The following is a 27,127-nucleotide window of genomic DNA, read 5'->3' as shown; positions in this document are numbered from 1 at the left end:
TCTCCACTGCCTTCAACCGTCTCCTCGCTGCTGCATTTACCACCCAAGCTTCACATCCATATAAGAGTGTTGGTACTACTATACTTTCATACATTCCCTTCTTTGCCTCCATAGATAACGTTTTTTGACTCCACATATACCTCAACGCACCACTCACCTTTTTTCCCTCATCAATTCTATGATTAACCTCATCCTTCATAAATCCATCCACCGACACGTCAACTAATATTAATATTATTATTATTAAGCTATAATATAATAATCGTGTCCACTCATTACTTACCTTAAAATATCTGTAGTTTTAATGTAGTGAGAGGTGAGTAAACAAGATTAAATGAATAAATGAGAGAGAGAATGAGAATGTAGAATGTTCACGAGTTATGTAAACAAACGTTGTTGTTGTTGTTGTTACCAGCCCGGACACGAACGATTCCTGTTCACTGTCAAGCCGACCAGAAAAACATCTCATATTTGTTAATTTATATGTTATGTAGCATGTTTATTATATAATTTTGAAAAAAAAATCATAGATGGATTAAGCAAAATGTCTATATTAACGTTTTATACACATTTAATGCGCCTCAGTGATTATTCTTGTTATTATCATTATTAATATGGCATCTTCAAGACCAAGTACACTCTTAATGAGTGGCTCTGAGACAGACAAGCAGACAAAGACAGACACCCAGGTAGACAAAGTCACACAGGTAGACAGAAAGACACACACACAGGTAGACAAAGACAGACACACAGGTAGACACAGACAGACACACAGATAGACAAAGACAGACACAGGTAGACAGAAAGACACACAGGTAGACAGACACACAGGTAGACAGAAAGACACAGGTAGACAGAAAGACACACAGGTAGACAAAGACAGACACACTAGTAGACAGACACACACAGATACAGACAGATATACAGGCAGACAGATACAGACAGGTTTATGTGCAACAGTGAAAACAAATAGAGAGCTGGAGAGTAAGAGCCTTTCTTGCCACAATCTCCAGTGCAAGATTCAGACTTCATCTTAGGGGCCATGGTGAAATTTACTGTCCAGTTAGTACAGTTAATACAGTATGATGCTGCTGACAGGGCAGGGTTACTCAAACTGATGCTGCCTGCATGACGCATTTGCCGCCGCGAGTATTGTCAAATATTGTACAGTGGTATGCATCAGCCGGCCCACCCCAGCTGCCAGATGCACAGTCGTAAGTCGAGTGGACGTATGTCGAGCAGGTCGTAAGTCGGATGGTAGGTGTATTATAATATTGCATAACAGTAAATCTTCCATTTTTTGGTGTAAATAAAAATTCTTTGTGAATAAAAATCAAAATGGAATTCATTTATAAAGCCTGAAAACATAACTGATGAACAGAGGAAATGTTAGTTTAGTGCCAGGAATGCCTGCACTGTTTATTCTGGACCCTATTTTGAAATTGGAATATTTTGAACTTTGTGTTAAATTGGCCAAATTCCCAATTTCCGGTCGCTTTACTGGGTAGTTGAAACAGTTGACTTGGTGATTTCTTGTGCTCAATCGATAAAATAGAAGTAATACTAGCGAAATGCTAAGAATTTGGTCGACTGGAATAGTGCAATTGGCCTAAAATGGGAGTCAAAGTCGGCAAAATCGCCCATGCATAAATATCGCTAATGCATCATAATTCGCGAGAGCGTAACTGTCAATTTTCCATCAAATTTCATACTTTTTGTTTTATTACCTTCAGAAAAAGATTCTCTAACATTTCATAAGAAAAATAACAATTTTTTTTTTTAAATTCTTGGACCCTGGCTGTCACTCAAGAGATTTGGTCTCTGGACCCTCAAAGGGTCCAGAAGCCAGTACATGAAATCACAGGGAACCTGTGATTTCATATACTGGGCAAGGAAATATAACATCTTGTAGGAGTGAGGAAGAGCCAGCTGTTAGTGTAGGGAAAGTGCATGAAGTAGTGAGAAGAATGAAAGGGGGTAAATCAGCTGGGAATAATGGGATAAAGACAGAAATGTTAAAAGCAGGTGGGGATATAGTTTTAGAGTGGTTAGTGCTTTTAACTAATAACTGAATAGAAGAGGGTCAGGTACCTAGGGACTGGCTGAGAGCATGCATAGGGGACTGAAGAGTAAAAATTATAGGAAAATAAGCCTGCTGAGTATACCTTGTAAAGTGTATGGTTGAGTTATTATTGATAAAATTATGAGTAAGATGGAGAGCAGGATTGCAGATGAACAAGGAGGCATTAGTAAAGGTAGGGGATGTGTAGACCAAAAGTTTACAGTGAAACATATAGGTAAACAGTACTTAGATAAGGGTAAAGAGGTTTATGTGGCACTTATAGATATAGAAACGGCATCTGATAGGGTGGATAGGTTGGCAATGTGGCAGGTGTTGCAAATGTATGGAATAGGAAGTTACAGAAAGCAGTGAAGAATTTTTTCAAGGATAGGGAGGCTCAGGTTAGAGTATGTAGGAGAGAGGGAGATTATTTCCCAGTAAAAGTAGGCCCTAGACAGGGATATGTTATGTCACCCTGGTTGTTTAATATATTTACAGATAGGTTGCTTGAGTGTTGGCAAGAGGCATGGGGTTAAAAGATAAACAATCTAACACAAAGTGGGAGTTGACACAGTTGCTCTTTGTTGATGACAATGTGCTTTTGGGAGATTCTGAAGAGAAGTTGCAGAGGCTGGTGGATAAGTTTGGTAGAGTATGTAAAGGAAGGAAAGAGTAAGGTGAGGAGGATAACATAAAATTTAGGTAATGAAAGACTGGATATCAGAACTGGAGGGAGGGAGTATGGAGGAAGTGAATGTATTCAGATATTTGTAAGTGGACTTGTCAGCAGATAGGTCTATGGAAGACGAGGTGACTCAGATCTAATGAAGGTAAAAAGGCGAGTGATGTACTGGCAAATCTGTGGAGACAAAAAATGTTACCCATGGAAGAAGGGAATGTATGAGAGTATAGTTATACCAATGCTTTTATATGGGTGTGAAGCATGGGTGGTGAATGTTGCAATAAGGAGAAGGCTGGAGGCAGTGGAGATGTTATGTCTGAGGGCAGTGTGAATATGATGCAGAGAATCCAACCATAGTTTGGAAATTAGGAGGAGGTGCAGGACTACTATCCCTGCACCTCCTCCTGAGTAGGGGGGGGGAGGGGTTGAGGTGTATCAGACAGAGAAGATTAAACATAATAGAATGACTTGGAGAGTATAAATCTATAGTGCAAGGGGTCAGCCTAGGAGAGGTTAGAGAGAGGGGGGGTAAAGGAGGTTTTATGTTAGAGGGGCGGGTAAAGGAGGTTTTATGTTAGAGGGGCGGGTAAAGGAGGTTTTATGTTAGAGGGGCTTGGACTTCCAGCAAGCATTCATGAGCATGTTAGATAGGATCGAGTGGAGCCACATGGTTTTTATGACTTGATGTGCCGTTGGAGTGTGAGCAGGGTAATGTTTGTGAAGGGATTCAGGGAAACTGGCAGGCTGAACTCAAGTCTTGGAGGTGTGAAGTACAGTGTGTGCATTCTGAAGGAGGGGTGTTGATGTTGCAATTTTATAACTGTAATGTAAGTGCACCTCTGGCAAGACAGTGATAGAGTGAATGATGATTAAAGTTTTTTTTCTTTTTCGGGTCACCCTGCCTTGGTGAGAAATGTCCAATGTGCTAAAAATAATAAAATAACTAATCACGTCACTCATCTAATACATGTCCAACTGGCCGGTCTAATACGTGTTCATGAATGCAATGACATTATTTACACAATTATTACAATAGCGCAGAAGTCTGAATAACAGTAAATCTTCTAATTTTTTTTTTTGTGTGTGTGAATAAAAATTCAAAATGAAAAGCAAGTGTAATGTAGGAGAGACCTGGGGACCTAACTAATGAACAGAGGAAATGTTGCTTTAGCGCCAAGAATGTCTTATTTTATACCCTATTTTTAAATTAACATTATTTTAATTTTGTGTGACACTGACCTAATTACTGGTTTCTGATCACTTTATTCGGTAGTTGAGTAAGTTAAATGGGCAGTTTCTTGTACTCGGTTGATAAAATGTAATGTATACTAGCAAAATAGCTTAAGAGTTTGATCAACTGGAACAAAGGAATTAGCCTAAAATAGGAATCAAGTGAGCAAAATCACCGGTGCGTAAATATGACCAGAACCACTAACTTTCTTTAGTTCCACAAGTTTTCCATCAAATTTTGTACTCTTGATCTCATCACCTTTGGAAAAAGATTCTCTATCACTTAATGTAGGGGAAGGGGTGGATTTTGAGAATGAGATTTTAAATCAGGGGTATGAACCCCTGAAAGCATTAAACTCACCTAGTATCAAAAGAAACTAGTGTACATAATGTTAAACATTAAAAACAATTAAAAAACAAGAAAACAATCATATCTTGGCATCAATAAATTGTAAAATGTAAATATTGCTGGAGCATTTACACTGCTGTTGCCAATGAGTGATCATTTTTTCTCTAACTTTAGCACACCATAAAATCATAAGTTTTTATCTATTTCCAATCATTTTAGTCTTATTCAATTCAGAAAAATTAACTCTTACATTCTATAATAAAAAAAAACATCAAAATCTTCCCTCACATAAAAATTTTTTTTTCTTAGTATTTCATAGTTTAAGGGTTAATGGTCCAAAGCAGACAAACATTTTGCAGAGACTGAAACACTATCATCAGTTTCAGCCTCCTAAGTACAGGTTATTTGTGTATGGACAGTGGTGTTTGTGCAACTCAGCAAAGGAAGGTAAAGAGTGAGTGAGAGTATCATCTTAGGGTAACTCTGCCTTAATCATAATTATCATTATAAATAAAACTAAGTCCTAAACCACCAGTCTTCATGATTAATGGCTGCCAAAATAATTTGTTTAATTATAAACTTACCATTAATATGAACTCCATAGTCAATCTTGCACACATCATCATATGAAAGCACCGTTGTGTCACCAGCATTAGGAGTGTAATGAGCTGCACAATGATTGATTGAGCATCCTGTAGGAAATGCCAAACCTGCCTCAAGACCATTCTCCTTGATCAATTTACGATTGGTGTCTTCAATCATGTTGCAAATTTCAATCATGGTCATCCCTGGCTTGACATTCTTTTGGAAATATTTGCGAGTCTGTTTACAGTGAAAAGACAAAATTAAAAATTTTGGATTAAATGAAAGCCCCATATAAAATTATAAACCACTCATGACAGTACCCTAAATCTGAATACTTGATCACAAGTTGGATGAAACACAACTAATATCATTCCTTTCCAAAACTCACAGGCAAACTAGATGACTATTGTGAATATTTTTTTGTACTAATACCACTTAATATGCAAATTATGCAGCAATGGTAAAGCCTGATAAATAATGCTCAAACAAAAAATACAAATACTGTACTCAAGGAAAAATGAAAACACAACAGTGCATTTGTTTACAAATTATGTTCTAGTTATGGCATCACTACTTCTTCATAGCTGTTGCTGTGGGCTGGTAAAATACTAAAAAACCTAACTGCAAGACAAGGTTCAGTGTTTAGGTGTGAGGTAGTAGTACCACACATACTTAAGTATAGGTCAAGGTTCAAAAACCATTTTTTTAGGAGGGGGAGGAGATAGCAAGTATGAGAACAACTTATTCAAGTGATATTGCTGAAGGGTTGAAATCTATAAACTAATCAGCCTAGGGGCCATTATAAGCCTTCAACCTAAAAAATGAGGTTTCCTGACTATCTCTTAATTTTTTTCAACATACTGGCCGTCTCCCACAGAGGCAGGGTGACCAAGAAATAAAGTAACACCTTCACCATCATTCGCACAATCACTGTCTTTGCAGAGATGCAAAGATACAATAGTTCAGATGTTACTCTAAACAACAAATATCCCAAACCCCTCCTCTAAAGTGCAGGCACTGTACTTTCCACCTTCAGGACTCTAAAGTCCAGTTAACTGGTTTCCCCCAAATCCCTTCACAAAATATTACCCTGCTCACACTCCAACAGCTTGTCAAATTCCCAAAAACCATTCATCTCCTCATTTTATTTTTCATCAAACAAGCCATATCCCACCGAGGCACGGTGACTCAAAAAGAAAAACTAAAGTTTCTCTTTTTAAATTTAGTATTGTATACAGAAGGGATCTCGTTTCTTAATATTCTCATAAATTTTTCACACTATTTTTTCTTGTCATGCACTTATAAAATAGGGGGTATAACACACTGGCAAGTACACATCTTTTAACCCTTAAACTGTCCAAACATAGATCTACATTTGCACGCGTAGCACTCCAAATGTAGATCAACGTTTTATTTTTCATTCCTTCAAATTTGGCACAATAGGCTTGAGTTGCCTAGACATGAAAAAATGGGTCTGTGCACTCAGTGTGTGCAGTATAAAAAAATCTGGGAGCACTTAGTACCTTGTGGGAGCACCAGTTCAACTGAGCACCAGCTAGAGCAAATAGCGTAACAAACACCAGGGATTCAATGATGCCTTGTCACATTAACACTCCCAGGCCTACTGGCCTTGCATAGGTCAGTAGGCCTGCTGCAGTGTTCCTTCATCCTTATGTTCATATGTATTCAGCAGGCTGGCCGGATGGCTGACTTGCTTTGGCTGTATCTCTATCTATATCTCTATCTATATCTCTATCTCTCTGTATCTCTATCTCTATCTATATCTATCTATATCTCTATCTATATCTCCCTGTCTATATATCTATCTCTGTCTATCTCTATATCTATATCTCTATATATCTATCTCTGTCTCACATGCACACATAAGTACAGTTATTATACATAGTGTAAATTACCTAGGATAACCCAAAAATTCCAGGCAAAGATAGACAAACATGTTTGTATGTATCAGTGAAAACAAATAAAGCCAGGGTTCACCAAGTGCCCATTTATCAAATGTCACTGGACTGTTAACAGATGCCATAAAACCATTCTTCAAGGAGTCTGATATACTACTATACTCCAGGCAGACAGAAAGACAGATAAGCAGAGACAGACAGGCAAACAGATAGATAGGCAGACAGATAGACAGACATGTTTGTGTGTAACAGTAATAACAAATACAGCAAGGGTTAGCCAAATACATGAGTGAGTGTGGGTGGGTGTGAGCTGGACCTGACTAGCTTGTGCTACTAGGTCTGATGTCATGCTCCTGCCTTCAGTGGATGTGACCTGACTAGGTGGGTCATTGGTCTAAACCAGGGGGGTAGGACATTGCCCTGCCTTGCATGGGCCAGTAGGCCTGCTGCAGTGTTTCTTCTTTCTTATGTATTCAACAGACTGGCTTTGGCTGTCTATCTATATCTCAGTATCTCTCTCTCTCACTCACATGCACACATAAGTACAATTATACATAGTGTAAATTACCTAAGATAACCCAAAAATTCTAGGCAAAGATAGATACACACACAGACAGATAGATAGGCAGACAGATAGACAGACATGTTTGTGCATAACAGTGATAACAAATACAGCATGGGTTAGCTAAATTCACGAGCGAGTGTGGGTAGGTGTGAGTTGGACCTGACTAGCTTGTGCTACTAGGTCCAATGTCATATTCTTCCTTCAGTGGATGTGACCGCACTAAGTGGGTCATTGGTCTAAGTCGGGGGGGAGTGGGGGACATGAACCTGCCTTGCATGGGCCAGTAGGCCATCTGCAGTGTTCCTTCTTTCTTATGTATTCGGCAGGCAGGCTGGCTGGCTGGCTTTGGCTGTCTATCTATATCTCTGTATCTGTCTATATCTCTGTATCTGTCTCTCTCACATGCACACAAGTACAATTATACATAGTGTAAATTACCTAGGATAACCCAAAAAATCCAGGCAAAGATAGACAGATAGACAGACACAGACAAGTAGACAGAGAGACAAGACATGGTGTGTAACAGTGATAACAAATACAATGAGGCTTAGCTGGAGCAGTGGGCATTTATCAAATGTCACTGGGGTGTCAACAGTATAGGGATGCCTTTCATAACATGCTTCAAGGTATATGTATCTAAAACATTGCTGGGACCTATAAATAGTTTGTATATATTTCTAGACAATAGTAAATAACCCAGGAAGGTGTAAATGTTCACCTGTCAATGTGATTGTGACTATTTGAGCACTATTTCAGTACCAAATATTAGTGTCAGAACAAAGATTGGCTATGAAATTACAAGAACTATTATAAATTGTAATTATCAGAACATAAAAAATATATAAATTAAAATAAAAACAAGAAAAAATGTACATCTGCAACACTTCTGCAAGCGGCAGAGTCGATTTTGCCATTACGTGAGCATCCAGAGCCAACTTCATGGTCTTATATCTCGGTAAGTACTGACCCCAAAAATAGTTTTTTAATCCTATAGCATGTAGAAAAATGTGCTCTTCATTTTAAAAGAAAAATTATTTTTTCTATTTTTCAAAATATTCGGAGCACTATGCGAGTGAATGTAGATCTATGTTTGAACAGTTTAACCTCTTCAGGCTTAACAGGTCCTCTCAGAGACTTGTTCTCAGGGTCACCCATATTTCAAAAAAAAAAAAAAAAAAAAAAAAACAAAAAAAAAAAAAAAAAAAAAAAAAAAAAAAAAATCTTATGAAAATATAGAGAATCTTTTCCCGATCATAATGACACCAAAAGTATGAAATTTGATGGAAAACTTACGGAATTATGCTCTCACGAAGTTAGCGGTCTCGACGATGTTTACGCATCGGCGATTTTGCCCACTTTGAGCCCTATTTTCGGCCAATTCCACTGTACTAGTCGACAAAAATCATGAATATTTTGCTAGAACTCCATTTTTTTTTCTATCGAATGAGTGCAAGAAACCACTCATTTACAGATTTCAACTATCCAATACAGTGGTCAGAATTTAGCAATTTTGCCAATTTCACACAAATTTCAAAAGATGCCAATTTCCAAATAGGGTCCAGAATAAACAAAGACATTCCTGGCACTAAAATAACATTTCCTCTGTTCATTAGTCACGTCCCAATGCCCCTCTTACATTCTTTTGCTTTCTGCTTTGAATTTTTATTCTCACAAAAAATAGAAGATTTACTGTTATATAGACTACTGCATTAGTGTAAAAAATGGAATAAATAATATCGGCACACTTGTGAAAGAATATTAGACTCACGAGTTGATGCGTATTGGATGCTTAGCATGATTTGTTTACTTTTGAACCTTGGTAAAAATCGAACATTTCTGCTACTTTGAGCTCAATTTCAAGGTACTTTTCATTGTAAAATCAGTCAATATCATCTCAATTTCTGTAATATGTCTTCCATTCTATAAAATGAGACCAGGAAAACTAGAATACAACAATAAATATCACATGAAAATACAGTCAAAGTTTTTTTTATTACGCACTGTGTGCTGCAGGATTTTTTTATACTGCACACACTGACCACATAGATCCATTCTTTCATATGTAGGCCTACCAGCTTTCTCTCACTAGATTTGAGGGCGCTAGAATTTAGGCGTACTAGTACGCCAAAAACTCTGGTGCGTAAGGATTATCATCCTACTCATCTGAAGTTAGAGCAAGGACTTCTATGGGGAATATGCTATTCTCTCAACATTTTTTGCTTAACCCCTTGACTGTTGCAACCCCAAATCCTGAGGTGTCTCCTGGTGTCGCAAAAATAATAAAAAAATATTATATTTTTCTTATGAAATGATAGAGAATCTTTTCCCGATTTTAATGACACCAAAAGAACAAAATTTGATGGAAAACTGACGGAATTACGTTCTCGCGAAGTTAGCAACCTCGGCGATATTTACGAATCGGCGATTTCGCCCACTTTGAACCCTGTTTTCGGCTAATTCCGTTGTTCCAGTCGACCAAACTCATAGCTATTTCTTTAGAACTCTGTTTTTTCTATCAACCGAGTACAAGAAACTGCCCATTTACTGATTTCAACTACCCAGTAACATGGTCATAATTTTGCAATTTGGCCAATTTCACAAAAATTTAAAAATATGACAATTTCAAAATAGGGTCCAGAATGAGCAATGCAGACATTCCTGGCTCTAAAATAATACATGTATTTTCTTTGTTCATCAGTCACGTCTCCAGGTCCCTCTGATATTACTCTTGCTTTCTATTTTGAATTTTTATTCGAACAAAAAATAGAAGATTTACTGTTATGCAGACTACTGCAATATTGTAATAATTGTACAAATAATGTCAACCCATTCATGACTGCATATTAGAATGGCTAGTTGGACATTTATTGGATAATGACATTATTTGTTTACTTTTGAACATTGGCAAAAATCAAACATTTCCCCTACTTTGAGCTCCATTTCCAGGTTCTTTTTATAGTAAAACCAATCAAAATCACCCCTATTTCTATAATATGTTTTCCATTCTTTCAAATGAGACCAAGAAAACGAGAATACAACCATAAATACTATACGAAAATAGACCACAAAGTCAGCATTTTAATTAAAAAAAAAAAACTCAGTTTTTTTCCTCATAATGCACTGCGTGCTGCAGGATTTTTTTTATATGGTGCACAATGACCACACAGACCCATTCTCTCACATGTGGGACTACCAGCTTTCTCCTGCTTGATTTGAAGCCGCTAGAATTTATGAGTACAGTGGTCCCTCGTTCGTAATTAATCCGTTCCTGAAGCCGTTACTATAAACGAAATTTACGATTTACGAATCAATTTTCCCATAAGAAATAATGTAAATACAATTAATCCGTTCCTGACACCCAGAAGTATTAAAACATGAAATATACATGTAGTACATAAACAATACAATGGGAAATGATGAATGAAACATAGAAAAGAGTAAGGTGATGAGGGTGTCAAATGATTTAGATAAAGAAAAATTGGATATCAAATTGGGGAGGAGGAGTATGGAAGAAGTGAATGTTTTCAGATACTTGGGAGTTGACGTGTCGGCGGATGGATTTATGAAGGATGAGGTTAATCATAGAATTGATGAGGGAAAAAAGGTGAGTGGTGCGTTGAGGTATATGTGGAGTCAAAAAACGTTATCTATGGAGGCAAAGAAGGGAATGTATGAAAGTATAGTAGTACCAACACTCTTATATGGGTGTGAAGCTTGGGTGGTAAATGCAGCAGCGAGGAGACGGTTGGAGGCAGTGGAGATGTCCTGTTTAAGGGCAATGTGTGGTGTAAATATTATGCAGAAAATTCGGAGTGTGGAAATTAGGAGAAGGTGTGGAGTTAATAAAAGTATTAGTCAGAGGGCAGAAGAGGGGTTGTTGAGGTGGTTTGGTCATTTAGAGAGAATGGATCAAAGTAGAATGACATGGAAAGCATATAAATCTATAGGGGAAGGAAGGTGGGGTAGGGGTCGTCCTCAAAAGGGTTGGAGAGAGGGGGTAAAGGAGGTTTTGTGGGTAAGGGGCTTGGACTTCCAGCAAGCGTGCGTGAGCGTGTTAGATAGGAGTGAATGGAGACGAATGGTACTTGGGACCTGACGATCTGTTGGAGTGTGAGCAGGGTAATATTTAGTGAAGGGATTCAGGGAAACCGGTTATTTTCATATAGTCGGACTTGAGTCCTGGAAATGGGAAGTACAATGCCTGCACTTTAAAGGAGGGGTTTGGGATATTGGCAGTTTGGAGGGATATGTTGTGTATCTTTATATGTGTATGCTTCTAGACTGTTATTTCTGAGCACCTCTGCAAAAACAGTGATAATGTGCGAGTGTGGTGAAAGTGTTGAATGATGATGAAAGTATTTTCTTTTTGGGGATTTTCTTTCTTTTTTGGGTCACCCTGCCTTGGTGGGAGACGGCCGACTTGTTGAAAAAAAAAAAAAAAAAAAACTTACCTTTATTGGAGATTCTTCTTAGTGTATGGGAGACTGGAGGAGGAGAGAGAGTGGATTGTTTATAGTTTGGAAGGGGAATCCCCTTCCATCAACACCTCAGGTACCATTTGCTTTTCTGGGGTTGCTTCTCTTCTCTGTTTCTTAATGCCACTAGGACCACCTTGAGAGTCACTGGAGTCCTGTTTCACAAAATAACTGTGGAGAGAGCTCTGTTTCTGGCATCTCTTTAACACTTCCCTAAAATGGCCCAAGACTTTCTCACTGTACATGTTGCCAACCTGGCTTGCAACAACCTTGTTAGGATGATGTTTCTCCATAAAGCTTTTCATCTTACCCCACATAGTAAAAATCTCTTTAATTTCTGAAGAAGGCACCTTCTTCCATCTCTCTTCCTCCTCCTCTGCAGCAAGATTCTGAGCTGCGATGTGTTGCTCTTCCTGCTGAAGCTCTTGCAGCTCCTCAGTGGTGAGCTCTTCATTGTGGTCTTCTACCAATTCTTCCACATCCTCCAAACTCACATCCAACCCCATGGAACTCCCCAGTGCCACAATTGATTTTACAACAGACATAGGCTCATTAGGGTCAGTCCCAAATTCTTCAAAATCCCTCTTGTCGACACAATCTGGCCACAATTTTCTCCAGGCAGAGTTCAAAGTCCTGGTAGTCACTCCCTCCCAACCCATACCTATAAGGGTTATGCAATGGAGGATGCTGAAGTGTTCTCTCCAAAATTCCCTTAGGGTCAAGCGAGTGTCTGTGGTCACAGTCAAGCACCTGTGAAACATTGCTTTTGTGTAGTTTTTTTTAAAGTTTGCAATAACCTGCTGGTCCATGGGTTGGAGGAGAGGAGTGGTATTCGGGGGCAAGAACTTTACTGTGATGAACCCAAACTCCTCGAAAATTTGGTCATCCAAGTTTGGAGGATGAGCAGGTGCACTGTCCATTACTAGCACGCACTTGAGATCCAATTTCTTTTCCAGGAGATACTCCTTCACACTTGGGCCAAACACTTCATTGAACCACTCGACGAAAATTTCGTGACCCATGCCTTACTATTAGATTTCCAAAACACACACAATTTACTCTTCATAACATTGTTTTTCCTGAACACTCTGGGATTTTCAGAATGGTACACTAGTAATGGCTTCACTTTGAAATCCCCACTAGCATTAGCACAGAACATTAGCATCAGCCTGTCTTTCATAGGCTTGTGTCCTGGCATTGCCTTTTCCTCTTGTGTAATGAAGGTCCTCTTTGGCATTTTCTTCCAAAAGAGGCCTGTTTCGTCACAATTGAACACTTGTTCAGGTTTCAGTCCTTCAGCCTCTATGTACTCCTGGAATTCATGCACATATTTTTCAGCCGCCTTGTGGTCCGAACTGGCAGCCTCACCATGCCTTACCACACTGTGTATGCCAGTACGGTTCTTAAATCTCTCAAACCAGCCTTTGCTGGCCTTAAATTGTTTCTCATTTATCCACACCAATAATAACTTCTCAACCTCTTCCAGTACTGGTGATCTCATTTTTGTCAGCATAGTTACTCCCTTTGCAACAACAGCATCCTTTATTTAATTTTTCTTGGCCACTATGGAACATAAGGTTGTGTAGGGTTTCTTATACATCCTGGACAGTTCGGCCACACTTGTACCACTTTTATATTGTTCAATGATGGTTTTCTTAAATTCAATCGTATTTCTCACCTTCTTTACCACAGGCCTGGCACTAGGAGCTTTCTTTGGAGCCATGGTAGCTTATTTAGTACTTGCAAGCACTAAAATAAATGGAATACAATGGACCCTCGACTAACGCTATTAATCCGTTCCTGAGAGCTCATCGTTAGTCAAAATAATCGTTAGTCAAGTTAATTTTCCCCATAAGAAATAATGGAAATCAAATTAATCCATGCAAGACACCCAAAAGTATTGAAAAAAAAAAAATTTAACACATGAAATATTAATTTTAATACACACAAACTGAAGAAGACATGCACAGTTACATGACACTTACCTTTATTGAAGATCTGGTGATGATTGATGGGATGGGAAGAGGGTAGTGTGTTGATGGTCTTGGTGTTTAGAAGGGGAATCCCCTTCCATTAGGACTTGAGGTGGCAAGTCCTTTTTCGGGGTTACTTCCCTTCTTCTTTTAATGCCACTAGGACCAGCTTGAGAGTCACTGGACCTCTGTCGCACAACACATCTGCCCATAGAGGCCTGTACCTCCTGTTCCTTTATGACATTCCTAAAGTGTTTCACAACATTGTCAGTGTCACCATTAAACACTTGTTCAGGTTTCAGTCCTTCACTGTCTATGTACTTCTTGAATTCCTGCACATATTTTTCAGCTGCTTTTTGGTCCAAACTGGCAGCCTCACCATGCCTTATCACACTATGTATGCCACTACGATTCTTAAATCTCTCAAACCAACCTTTGCTGGCCTTAAATTCACTCACATCACCACTAGTTGCTGGCATTTTTCTAATTAAATCGTCATGCAACTTCCTAGCTTTTTCACATATGATCGCTTGAGAGATGCTATCTCCTGCTATCTGTTTTTCGTTTATCCATACCAATAACAGTCTCTCAACATCTTCTATCACTTGCGATCTCAGTTTCGAAAACATAGTTGCACCTTTGGCAAGAACAGCTTCCTTGATTGCCGTTTTCTTGGCCACAATAGTAGCGATGGTTGATTGGGGTTTTGTGTACAGCCTGGCCAGCTCGGAGACATGCACTCCACTTTCATACTTAGCAATGATCTCTTTCTTCATATCCATAGTAATTCTCACCCTTTTTGCTGTAGGGTTGGCACTAGAAGCTTTCTTGGGGCCCATGGTGACTTATTTTGCAGGTGGAATCACTAAAAAGGCTGTGATAATATGAAATGTTCCGACTGTATGCTTGGAAGCGACCGCGGTGGCTGGCTGGCTTGTAAACACTGGCCAGAAGTGGACGCGTCTCAGACGGAACAAATAGTGTTGGTCGAGTTTTTTAGCGCTAATCGAGGCAAAATTTTTACGATAAAATGTATCGCTAGTCAGATTTATCGTTAATCGATGCCATCGCTGGTCGAGGGTCCACTGTATTATGAAATATTTCGCTGGAGCATGTGAGGGGACCTTCGCTCACTGGTAAACAATGCCAGACTGGCTGCCACCCTGGCTCACGCCGTGGGTATGCGTCCCGGACGAACTACGACTCGCGAGTCAACCTATGAAAAGCGAGTCCACGTTTATACGAAAATACCCCTATGATTGGCGAATTTTACGATTGCCGGGAACTACGAAAAGCGGGGGACCACTGTATGTATACGTCAAACACGGTGACTCGTAAGACGTATATATACGACCAAAACAGTCAGAGGGTTAAATAATTTCTCCTGTCCCTAACTAGGTAGTTAAGTGGGGGAGGAGGAGGGAGGGAGGTCCACTGTACTGCCTTAGCAAACTTATTTAAGTGGAACAGTTGTATGAAAGATAATTATAAATTATCTAAGAACTTTTAATATTTACTATCGAGTGATAAGGCACGTCAAATTTCTTCATTCTGAACAATTACACAAAAACTGTCATGACTTACTGTGCGATGAACCTCTGCGCCAATTCGAATCTCACGATACATATCTTCATACGAAGTCTCCAGAGCTTTCTTCTCTGGTGATGTCATTCGATTGATAGATGTTCTATCATCTTGTTTCATCTTGTATTCACAAATTTCCCCAATTGGAAAAATACCTAGAATATAACCAAATACTTGGTATCTGACATTCAAAGGTTGTGAATAAAGAAGATACAAAAACACAATACAGCCTCTTCTCACTTAGTGATGTACTCACTTACTGACTGCTCAGACTTACGACCAGCCCTCCAACCAGTACGCAAACCTATGTATATTAGAGCTGATTTGCTCTATTCTATTTATTACAGTATACAGTACACTACTGTATAAACATTTAAAAATAAACTAGAAACGTTATAAATGGTGCAAAAGTGACATTAAAAAAATATCTAATGATGGTTGACACAAATCCACTCGCTTAATGACCAATTCACTTACCGACCTACTCCTAGGAACAGAACCCTGTCGTTAAGTGAGGAGAGGCTGTACAGTACTTTGGTAAAACCCCATCTTGTAACATGGGTAAGGAAGAGTTAGAGCGGGAAGAAAGGGAAGTGGGAAGAGAGAGGCGAGAGGAGGAGTAGATAGGGGAGGGATTATTTCAAACTCTTTTTACTGAGTTTAAGGAGACTTCTCAGAGCCATCCAGTACAGTAGTGGAGTGGCAAAGTGAAATATGAAGGTAAGGGCAAGAGTATAAGTGAAGTCTCTTAGAGTACAATTTACCTCATCCTTCAACAGCACTTTTTGCTGATACATTTATGACCAAGGCAGTACTTAACAATATTTACTTCTTACAATTTTCTTTCCTTTCGGATCACACTTTTTCATTGCCTATATTGCTACATACTTATTCTCATTATCTTCAACATTCTCCATCTATTCATCCTTCCAAACTTCTCTACAGCTTTTCTTCAGAATCTCTCAACATCAGTGTGCTAAATGTTATCTGCAAATTATTGTTGTAATACACAAATAACCCGCACATAAAAGACAGAAGCTTACGACGACGTTTCGGTCCGACTTGGACCATTGACAAAGTCACACTAACAGAGGTGGAGCAGGACGGCTATATATAGGCAGGAAGAGGTGGAGGTAGTAGTAGTGGTAGTAGTAGTAGTAGTAGTAGTAGTAGTACAAGAATTGTATATAATACCGACAGGATGAAATGACACATGCACAACACCCGGGCATCCCCACCGTAGACGTTTCGCCATCCAGCCAGCCACTGGATGGCGAAACGTCCACAACAAAGACAACCAGACGCTGCACATGTGTCTAATTTCAACAGTAGATGTAGTAGAAGAAGAAGAGGTAGTAGTAGTGGTAGTGGTAGAAGTGGGAAATAAGGAAGACGAGCCAGTCAAATACAAAGGAAGGGGAGCACTGCAAGAGAGCTAGAAACCCACAGAGGGAGAGCAAGCGCACCGAGGTGCATGAAAGGGGAAGTGGTGAAATAAAATAAAGAAGGAACAGAAACACGAGACAGGAGAGAGAAAGACAACCCAGAGGAGAAAAGGAGAGAGGAAAGGGGAAGAGGAAGAAGAAAAAGAAGAAGAAAAAATGAGGATTCAGGTTAAGTCACGGGTGTTCTGAAGTTTGGAGCATTTTACAATGTAGTGGGAGAGGAAGGCATCTACAGAGACGAAGCCAGGGCTAAGGTTCATACAAGGAAAGTTGTGTATAAGAGAGGATTCAACTAAACGGCGACTGTTCGAGTTGGAAGTAGGGAAGACAGTTTTAGCAGAAGACCAGTCAATAGGATGGCTATGATCTCTGACGTGACAGAAAAGAGCATTGTTAGTGTCGGCAAGCCTAACACTATTTTTGTGCTCCCTAAGTCTGTCAGAAAGAGATCGACCAGTTTCTCCAAAGTATTGAAGAGGACAGGAGGAGCAAGAAATAGAGTAGACACCAGGAACATCTGTAGAGGGAGGAGAGGTATGAACGAGATTAGTGCGAAGAGTGTTAGTTTGGCGGAAGGTAAGCTTGATGTCTAAGGGACGGAGAAAATTGTTGAGATTAGAAAGACCGGAAATGTAGGGAAGGCAGAGGATAGAAGAGTTCCCACGAGTAGAGAGTTTGGGAGAGAAGAAATTGCGTTTAGCACGTGAGAGGGCAGAGTCTATGAAATGGGAAGGGTAGCCAAGACGGGAGAACGAATTATAAAGAGTGGAAATTTCTGCTGGAAGGAACTGAGGATCACAGATGCGGAGGGCACGGAGAAAGAGGGAGATAAGAACACTTTTCTTGACAGGGGAAGCATGATAGGAAAAGTAGTGAATGTACATGCCACTGTGCATAGGTTTACGGTAAACGGAAAAGGAAAAACCTGTATCTGAGCGGTGGACATGGACATCAAGGAAAGGAAGTAAGGAATTAGATTCCCATTCAGCTTTAAACTTAATGGAAGGGGCAAGATTGTTAAGAGCTTCAAGAAAAGGTTGGAAGAGACTGGAGTCATGAGGCCACAGAGCAAAGATGTCATCCACATAGCGGAGCCAGAGTGTTAGTGTGACTTTGTCAATGGTCCAAGTCGGACCGAAACGTCGTCGTAAGCTTCTGTCTTTTATGTGCGGGTTATTTGTGTATCGTTCCAGTCACGGTATTGTGCCTTTTTGTTATTTATAGTTGTAATGACAGCCACATTAAATCAGATTCATTTCTTGTAGGAACACGCCTTATTTTAATAGCATTCACTCCACCATGCCCAAACAATTTTTTTGCATCCACTTCATCTACATTTTGCATTCTTTAAATATTCTATGTCTCAGTGATCTTTTTGCCTCACCCATTCTTGAATTTGATTTTCATCTGCATTCCTTTACTACTCACTTTACTCTTCCATAGTCTGCCTTAACCGAATTACTTTTATCTTCCAAAAGAAACTGGAATACTAAAATATCAAAAGCAGCAACAATTTTTAGTTGAAACCAGAAAATCTTACATCAAAAAACAGTTTACAACTCACCATTAGGGTAAAGATCAACCACTGGGATTGTTGGTGGATCTGTCTGTTGCATTGCAGCTGTAGCTGCTTTCATCCCTCCACTTCCTTTCTTCTTCTTGTTTTTCTTTTTCTTCTTCTTGCTGCCTCCATCTTCTCCCTCATTGCCACCTTCGCACTGTGGATTTTACAGGTGATTTTAGCATCACTTACTATATGAATTATGACACCATAAAAGATTTAGTTGTCCCACCCATTCAATAGGTGTTACTTATTCTTGCCATGGTATGCTTGTCAGATAGCACATGCTCGCTGGGCTAGCCATAGTTATCAGTCGGAGCAGCACACTTGAAGAAGAGGAAACCGAGGGCCCCCACAGTCCCTGACATAAATACGTACTGTGTATCTTTTGGTATCCAAATCTTTGTTTTCTGCTGTGAGGCCCGGTTGGAATCATACTAGTAGCACAAAAAATGAGAAGGCTGTTACTGACTAGGGTGGAACCCAAGTGGGAATGATACAGATATAGAAACAAAAGGTGATTTTGTCATAAGCCTAAATAATGTAAAGTGCCAGAAATAGGATGTTACAATATTTCTAGGGTCAGGCACAAGAACGAGAAACAGAAGGCAAGTACACTGGCATAATCATGGAAAGGGGTCTAGGCTCCAAGCATGCATGGATGACACACCAATGATTCAGAGATCAATCTGACTCGTAGTCCTGTCATTCAATCAGGTAGTATAATGTCAGCTCAGAATAGAAGGCTGGACAGGCATAAACCTGTCTAGACCATCTGAGGGGACAATGTTGAACAAACTACAACAGCCAAAGACTTCACAAGATCACCACAAAAGTTTTGTAGACAAGGATGCCCAAAAAAAAGATTTCTATGAGATGCAGCTCTTCCTGAGCACAGATAGAAAACAACAGACTTGACACCCTCACCGGAGAAGATCACCTGAAGGAAAAACATATCAACTACCGCCACGGCGAGACTGGTCATTCAGAATACCCCTACTGCACAGGAACATCTAAGTGGCACCCCAGACCAATATGTATAGACAAGAAGACAGGTAATGACCTGACCTTATGAAAGAAACCAATCAGACCAAATAACAGATTAAAGAACCTCTATCCAAGGGAGGTGCATAATCAAATACTGTACTATATTAGCAAAATAATTTAAATTTATATTCTGAAAAGCATTTAATTTAGAGTCATACTAAAAATCTATAAGAATCTCTAATAAATTTTAAAATGCAATTCATATTTCTAATTAATAAATGTTATACTGACAATGACATCTCCAGACAGCTAAAAATTAGTCATTTCTACTACAAAGTCTATACCACCATGTCTTATACTGGAGGGCACATTTTTTCCCTCTTTTTATTACTACAACTATTAAAAGAAGAATTACATATTTTGTATTTTTTCCCCATTACGTATATAGTAGTGGACATACTAATTACCTCCTCCTCCTCATCCCCATCCTCCAAGGTAGTCTTAGCCTGGCTGTTTGCCACACCGTTGACATCTACGTCGTCATCTCCATCTGGGACATTGATCGAACTCACTCCACCAGCTTTAACATTGAAATTTTTAGTATAAATAAACTGACTTATCATCACAGTTAATAAATAAAACAGCATGAACCATATGGCAATATAAAAAGGAACATAACGAAAGTGTACATAAAATGTTGAACGCTGGGCATAAAGAATTCATGAATCAGAGCAGATTTTTACCTACTAATATACTATATTTAAAGTAATAAGAACCACCAAGACTGATTTTATTAGATGATGTTATTAACCTTTTCACTGTCCAGACCTCTAAAATTAATACTGCTCTTAGCTTCCACTTTAAAAAAAATTTCTTCTGAAATGGTAGAGAATCTTTCTCTGAAGGTAATGCATTGTTTTTAAATTGGTATTTTTTAATTTTTATGTAAAACTGTCCAAATTACCAGCTTTTGTGCACTCAAGGTAGCTGCAGTAGTTGAATGCTCAGTTTCTTAGGTGCAATCAATGCAATTGAAGGCATAAGAGTGAAACAGCTATGAAATTGCTCGAAAGGAGCATGGGGTTGGCTTAAAATAGGACTCAAAGTTGGCGAAATAATTGATGCATAAATTACACAGACTACTAATTCCATGGCCTGTGTAATTCCATAAGTTTTCCATCAAATTTTATACTTTTAGTGTCATTAGCTTAAAAAAAAAAAAAGCTACAAATTCAGAAAAAAAAAAAATTAAAGTTTATACTGAGAGCAATATTAATGTCAGGAGTCTGAACAGTGAAGAGCAAAATATTACACAATTCACGAAATCATAATAACAGCCAGCCTGTTCTGCAATTTACACAATTTAGTCCATCACTTACCAAGGGTGACAGACTGATCACATCTAAACTCCCTCTACCATCTTGAGTATTCTCCTTTATTTGACTGAAGAAGCCTGATGTGTAAATGAATATTTCTGCATAAAAGATACCCAAGTGCTGCAAATGTTTTATTTATTGTAGGTTAAGTTAGGTTAGGCAAGGTTATCTTATCCAAGGATAGTTGAAACAGTTAAATAAGACACATGGTGCAGGAGGTTTGACTTGGACTTATCTAGCATGGGCCAGTAGCCCTGCTGTTGTGTTCCTTTCTTATGTTTTTAACTAGCAACAAACTTACCAATGATACTAAACTAGGCCATCAGATCATTTCTGATAAAGACAATAGAAAGCTACAATAAGACCTGGAATAGTTGACAGTGTAGCTGGATAAGTGGCAGTTGCAGTTCAATGCGGACATGTGTGAGGTTCTACTCCTAGGAAAAGAATATACCAACTAAATGTAGAGTTCAGCCAAACTGAATACAAAAAATACTTAGGAGTTCTTGTTAGCAGAAAATTAAAGCCAAGAAAACTGTGCATAAGTGTATGAAAAAAATTAATAGGACTCTTGGCTTCATATCAAGAAGTACAGCATATATAATAGAAAGTCTATGGTTACCTAGAGTATACCCGGAGAGGATTTCAGGGGTCAATGCCAACACGGCCTGGTCTGTGACCAGGCCTTGCAGTGAATCAGGGCCTAATCAACCAGACTGTTACTGCTGCCTGCACACAAACCGAAATATCAACCATAGCCCGGCTGATCAGGTACTGACTTTAGGTGCCTGTCCAGCACCTTCTTGAAGACAGCCAGGGGGGGCTATTGGTAATCCCTCCTTATGTATGCTGTAAGGCAGCTGAGCAGTCTTGGGCCCCTGATACTTATTGTGTTGTATCTTAGTGTAGTCACAGTGTCCCTGCTTTTCATTGGTGGGATGATGCATCTCCTGCCTAGTCTTTTCCTTTCTGCAGGGAGAGATTTTCACGTGTAAATTTGATACTAATCCCTCAAGTATTTTCCCGGTGTATATTATCATGCATCTTTCTCACCTGCATTCCAGGGAATACAAATCAAGGGACTTCAACCATTCCCAGTAATTTAGGTACTTTATTATATTTGTGAGAGCCATGAAGATTCTCTGTACATTCTCCAAGTCAGCAATTTCTCCTGCCTTGAAAGGGGCCATTAGTGTACAGCAATATTCCAGCCTAGAGAGGACAAGCAATTTGAAGAGAATCATCATAAGATTGGCAATCCTAGGTTTGAAGGTTCTCATTATCCATCCTATCATTTTTCTAGTAGATGTGGTAGATACACTGTTGTGATCCATGAATGTGAGATCTGCTGACATTATCACTCCCAGGTCCTTCACATTAGTTTTTCCCCTCTATTGTATAGTTGGAATTTGTTTTATACTTAGATACAGTTTTAATTTCCTCAGCTTTTCCTTATCACAGTAATTGAAATTTCTCTTTGCTGAACTTCATTGTGTTTTTGTAGCTCAGAGATTTGGTTGATGTCCATTTGGAGTCTTGTAGTGTCTTCGATGGATGACAGTCATGCAAATTTGGGTGTCATCTGCAAAGGAAGACAATGCTATGTCTAATCTCTGTCTATGTCAGATATGAGGATGAGGAACAAAATGGGAGGCGAGTACTGTGCCTTGTGAAACAGAGCTTCTCACTGTAGCTGCCTCAGACTTTACTCTGTTTACTATTACTCTTTGTGGTCTATTTGTTACAAAGTTATAGATCTATCTACCAACTTTTCTTGTTATTCCTTATCATGCATTTTGTGTGCTATTACACCATGGTTGCACTTGTCAAAGGCTTTTGCAAAGTTCGTTTATACTACATCTGCATTGTTTGTCCTCTAAAGGCACTGAATTTGCACTCTGGAAAGATGTAAAATTAGGAGATATGACAGAGGAGTACAAATGGAAAACAAATGGGAAATAATGAACTGAGAGTATCTAAGAAGAGTGGACTCAAAGCAATTGATTCAAGCTGGACAAATATATTATACGGGGGAAGCGCTAAACCCATAAGATTATACAGCACCTGTGGGGAGAGGTGGAAAGTATTCAGGCTTAATTCAGGGAACTGGAGCACAGATCCAATTCCCTAGAGCAAGAGCCCCTCACCAGCATCAAGGAACATGCCTTGAAGGGTGGACAAATATAATTTGGAAAGTGTAAGGAGTTGGGAGCAGGAAGAGAATTAAATATTATATATGAAATTCCGTTTATCGTCAATTGTTTGTAGATGTGGTGGTGTCGATGGAGAGAAGGAATCTAGTGGTTTGAAGAAATACACTTACTATTACCCTGTCGTTATTTCTAACAACACGCCAAGCTGACATCACTGGCATAATATATAGAAAGCCCCTTGTTATGCAGAACATTTTGGGAAAATTAGGTTAACCCTGTCCCTCAGTATGCAGGTATATACTGCTAGGTGAACAGGAACAACAAGTTTAAGGAAACATGCTAGATGTTTCACCCATGCCAGGACTGATCCTGGACACTCAGTGTGACAACTATCAACCAAACTACGAGCACCGAAAATTGTGCAAGTGAAACAAACTCCCAGGCACTCAATGAGGCAAGAACTCTGGGTAGCTATGAACAGAGACTAGTTAGGTATACGAGTAGGTTTGACATGAATGGGTTTAGGTTGAACTTACCTACTACTACTACCTGTACTACTACTAATACATACTTTTTTATTAGACAAAAAAATTTACCTAAAGTCATTTTTTTCAATTTCCATGCAATAAAAATATCTTCATTTCATAAACCAATAAATATTACACTTTTCTTTATGAATTTTCGCTAAACTTATATTTACTGAGTTACGTATTGATTTAAATCTATTATTACACTGACGGGGTGCGCTAAACCCATGGGGTCGTGCAGCGCTTAAGGGTATACGAGGAAATCAGATATGATCGGAAGTTAAGGTCAGGTTCAACTCCTCTGATCAAGAGTCCCTCACAAGCGTTAAGAATCCTCCCTTTAGGATATTTATTCCTCAACTATTTAAAGTGATCGATATTGAGCAAGTCGTGGCCGAGGTCAACCCAGCTGTCCCTCATCTCACCTGCCTTCTTCTTTTTCTTCTTCTTCTTCTTTTTCTTGGCAGCCTCAGGTGCAGACCCGTCAACTAAATCATCGACATCATCAACATCTTCCTCTTCATTATGATGTTTTTCCTCTACTTTAGCACCAACATCGTTCACAACAGCGGCAGACATGTTGCCTCTAATATGGCTGTTTCCAGATCTACCAACCTTACCTTCCTCACTACCATCACCTCTCTCGTCACTCTTCATAACCTTACTCATCAAACGACCTTCACCTCTACCATTAACAAGAATTAAATGCATTCATCAATACATTAAATGTTTCTACTTATCCCATTCAGCTAAAGATAAAGATAGGAAAATACGTTTCATCTCATTATGTTGGCTAACCTGGCATCGAAAGGATCATGATATTTTTAAGTTTATATTTAGAGAAAAAATATTAAAGTTCCGAGATAATTATGAATGGCTGGATTTTAATGACACAAAATACTTAATTGGTTTCATACATTTATGATTCATATTTTACACATTTTTTACCTGAATATGTCAAGTCCAGTAATAGTCAGCAATGATTAATTAACACTTATGTTACTATGTAATACAATTGTACCTGGATTATTATTATTATTATTATAATCAAGGGGGAAGCGCTAAACCCGGAGGATTATACAGCGCCTGGGGGGGATGTGGAAGGCATTCAGGCTTAATTTCGGGGAACTGGAGCACAGATCCAATTCCCTAAATCAAGAGCCCCTCACCAACATCAAGGAACCTTCCTTGAGGGGAATTGTACCTAGAGTTTAACTGGAGGGAGTTCTGGGGGTCAACGCCCCCGCGGCCCGGTCTGTGACCAGGCCTCATGGTGGATCAGAGCCTGATCAACCAGGCTGTTACTGCTGGCTGCACGCAATCTAACGTACGAGCCACAACCCAGCTGGTCAGGTACCGACTTTAGGTGCTTGTCTAGTGCCAGCTTGAAGACTGCCAGGGGTCTGTTGGTAATCCCCCTTATGTATGCTGGGAGGCAGTTGAACAGTCTCGGGCCCCTGACACTTATTGTATGGTCTCTTAACGTGCTAGTGACACCCCTGCTTTTCATTGGGGGGATGTTGCATCGTCTGCCAAGTCTTTTGCTTTCGTAGTGAGTGATTTTCGTGTGCAAGTTTGGTACTAGTCCCTCTAGGATTTTCCAGGTGTATATAATCATGTATCTCTCCCGCCTGCGTTCCAGGGAGTACAGGTTTAGGAACCTCAAGTGCTCCCAATAATTGAGGTGTTTTATCTCCGTTATGCGCGCAGTGAAGGTTCTCTGTACATTTTCTAGGTCAGCAATTTCACCTGCCTTGAAAGGTGCTGCTAGTGTGCAGCAATATTCCAGCCTAGATAGAACAAGTGACCTGAAGAGTGTCATCATGGGCTTGGCCTCCCTAGTTTTGAAGGTTCTCATTATCCATCCTGTCATTTTTCTAGCAGATGCGAGTGATACAATGTTATGGTCCTTGAAGGTGAGATCCACCGACATGATCACTCCCAGGTCTTTGACGTTGGTGTTTCGCTCTATTTTGTGGCCAGAATTTGTTTTGTACTCTGATGAAGATTTAATATCCAAAAATTGTGTACAAATTGTGTCTAGATAAATTTGCTTACTTATTTACTTTACTTTTCACACTTATTTAATATTACTTACCAATTTACTTACAGGCAATATGTTAGGTTAATGGGCACATGTTGTTAATAAACCATTCACTACTGGTGTGTCCTTCAAGTAAGTAATCTAAGTAAGTAAGTTTATTCAGGTATACACAAATACAGTTACACAGAATTATCATACATAGCAGCATATGTGTAGAGAACCTAGGATAACCCAAAAAAGTCAGAGTAACTTATTTCCATTGTAAATGTTATTAATTATGCCCAACCTTTTACCTGTGTCGGGAATCGAACCCACGGATTAAGTCAGTTTACTCAGGTATACACAAATACAGTTACATATATTATCATAAATAACAGCGTATGTGTGAGGCGAGAGCGTTGTCTACCAGACCACAGCCCAGGACCCTCAACATGTGACCTCAAGACGACTCACGAAATCGTAATGACACGATTGCAAACAAACCATACCACGGGCGGGAATTGAACCCGCGGTCAGAGAGTCTCTGACCGCGGGTTCAAATCCCGCCCGTGGTATGGTTTACCTCATGACGATATCAACTAAGCTACATCTGAACGCTAGTTGACTATGTGACATCCCAGCTTGCTCACGTGTCAGGATAAAATGCTTGGAGAACATGAAAAATTAGAGAACAAAGCAATGATAATTCGAGGACATCAGTGTACGACTAAAATACTATACATGGGGAAAGAACTTCATATTCCGTATATCAGATATGTGGAACCACTGAAAGAAATGTCCCTATAAATGTTAATATGCTCAGGCAACCAGTCCAAACCATTGCACAACTTCAAATGCTCTTCACCACAGCTGAACAATGATTCAAATGGATTATGAAAACTGGATGTAACTTCCAAATGAATCATATGCTATATATCCAGGTAACAGCGACATTTCCCTGCATCATTGGAAATTAGCTGTTAGTAAGCAAGTAAATAAGTCTATTTAGGCACAGGTACACATTAGCACAATTATTATACTTAGGATAACCTCCCGTCCCCTTAAAAAAAAAAGTTAATTATTATGTGGCCCGGTGGCCTGGTGGCTAAAGCTCCCGCTTCACACACGGAGGGCCCGGGTTCGATTCCCGGCGGGTGGAAAAATTTCGACACGTTTCCTTACACCTGTTGTCCTGTTCACCTAGCAGCAAATAGGTACCTGGGTGTTAGTCGACTGGTGTGGGTCGCATCCTGGGGGACAAGATTAAGGACCCCAATGGAAATAAGTTAGACAGTCCTCGATGACGCACTGACTTTCGTGGGTTATCCTGGGTGGCTAACCCCCCGGGGTTAAAAATCCGAACGAAATCTTATCTTATCCATTGGGATCCTCTTTGTACAACTCTTTAATATTGACTCAAACTTATTTTTTATCTCGTGTTAATACTGCAAATAAGTATTACAATGAATGAAAATGCTTAGAACATTAACCTAACACATGAACATAAACTAATGCAATATATTGCAATATATACAACATGCTAGCTCGATCACTAGCGCACTCAACTCACACACTGAGGTCCGGGGTTCGAATCTCCTCCGGTACGGCTAAAAACCATTAGGGACGTGTTT

At 39.4% G+C, this 27,127-nt stretch overlaps 1 protein-coding gene across 1 annotated transcript in view; it reads right to left on the bottom strand.

Moving 5' to 3' along the window:
- Positions 1–24,150, bottom strand: part of und (methionyl aminopeptidase und) — a 54,338-nt gene extending 30,188 nt beyond the window's left edge. Inside the window, exons 1-5 of the mRNA XM_053781775.1 lie at positions 23,899–24,150; positions 19,885–19,997; positions 18,434–18,587; positions 15,425–15,579; positions 4,908–5,145 (exon numbers count right to left, since the gene is read on the bottom strand). Coding sequence (XP_053637750.1) covers positions 4,908–5,145; positions 15,425–15,579; positions 18,434–18,587; positions 19,885–19,997; positions 23,899–24,142 — 904 coding nt within the window. The 5' untranslated portion in view covers positions 24,143–24,150. The remainder of the gene's footprint in view (positions 1–4,907; positions 5,146–15,424; positions 15,580–18,433; positions 18,588–19,884; positions 19,998–23,898) is intronic.
- Between the last annotated feature and the right edge of the window lie 2,977 nt (positions 24,151–27,127).

The sequence above is a fragment of the Cherax quadricarinatus genome, chromosome 30, assembly GCF_038502225.1.
Source record: "Cherax quadricarinatus isolate ZL_2023a chromosome 30, ASM3850222v1, whole genome shotgun sequence".
NCBI classification, from domain to species: domain Eukaryota; kingdom Metazoa; phylum Arthropoda; class Malacostraca; order Decapoda; family Parastacidae; genus Cherax; species Cherax quadricarinatus.
The sequence above is the reverse complement of the archived record's forward strand: the minus strand, read 5'-3'. Positions and strand labels throughout refer to the sequence as shown.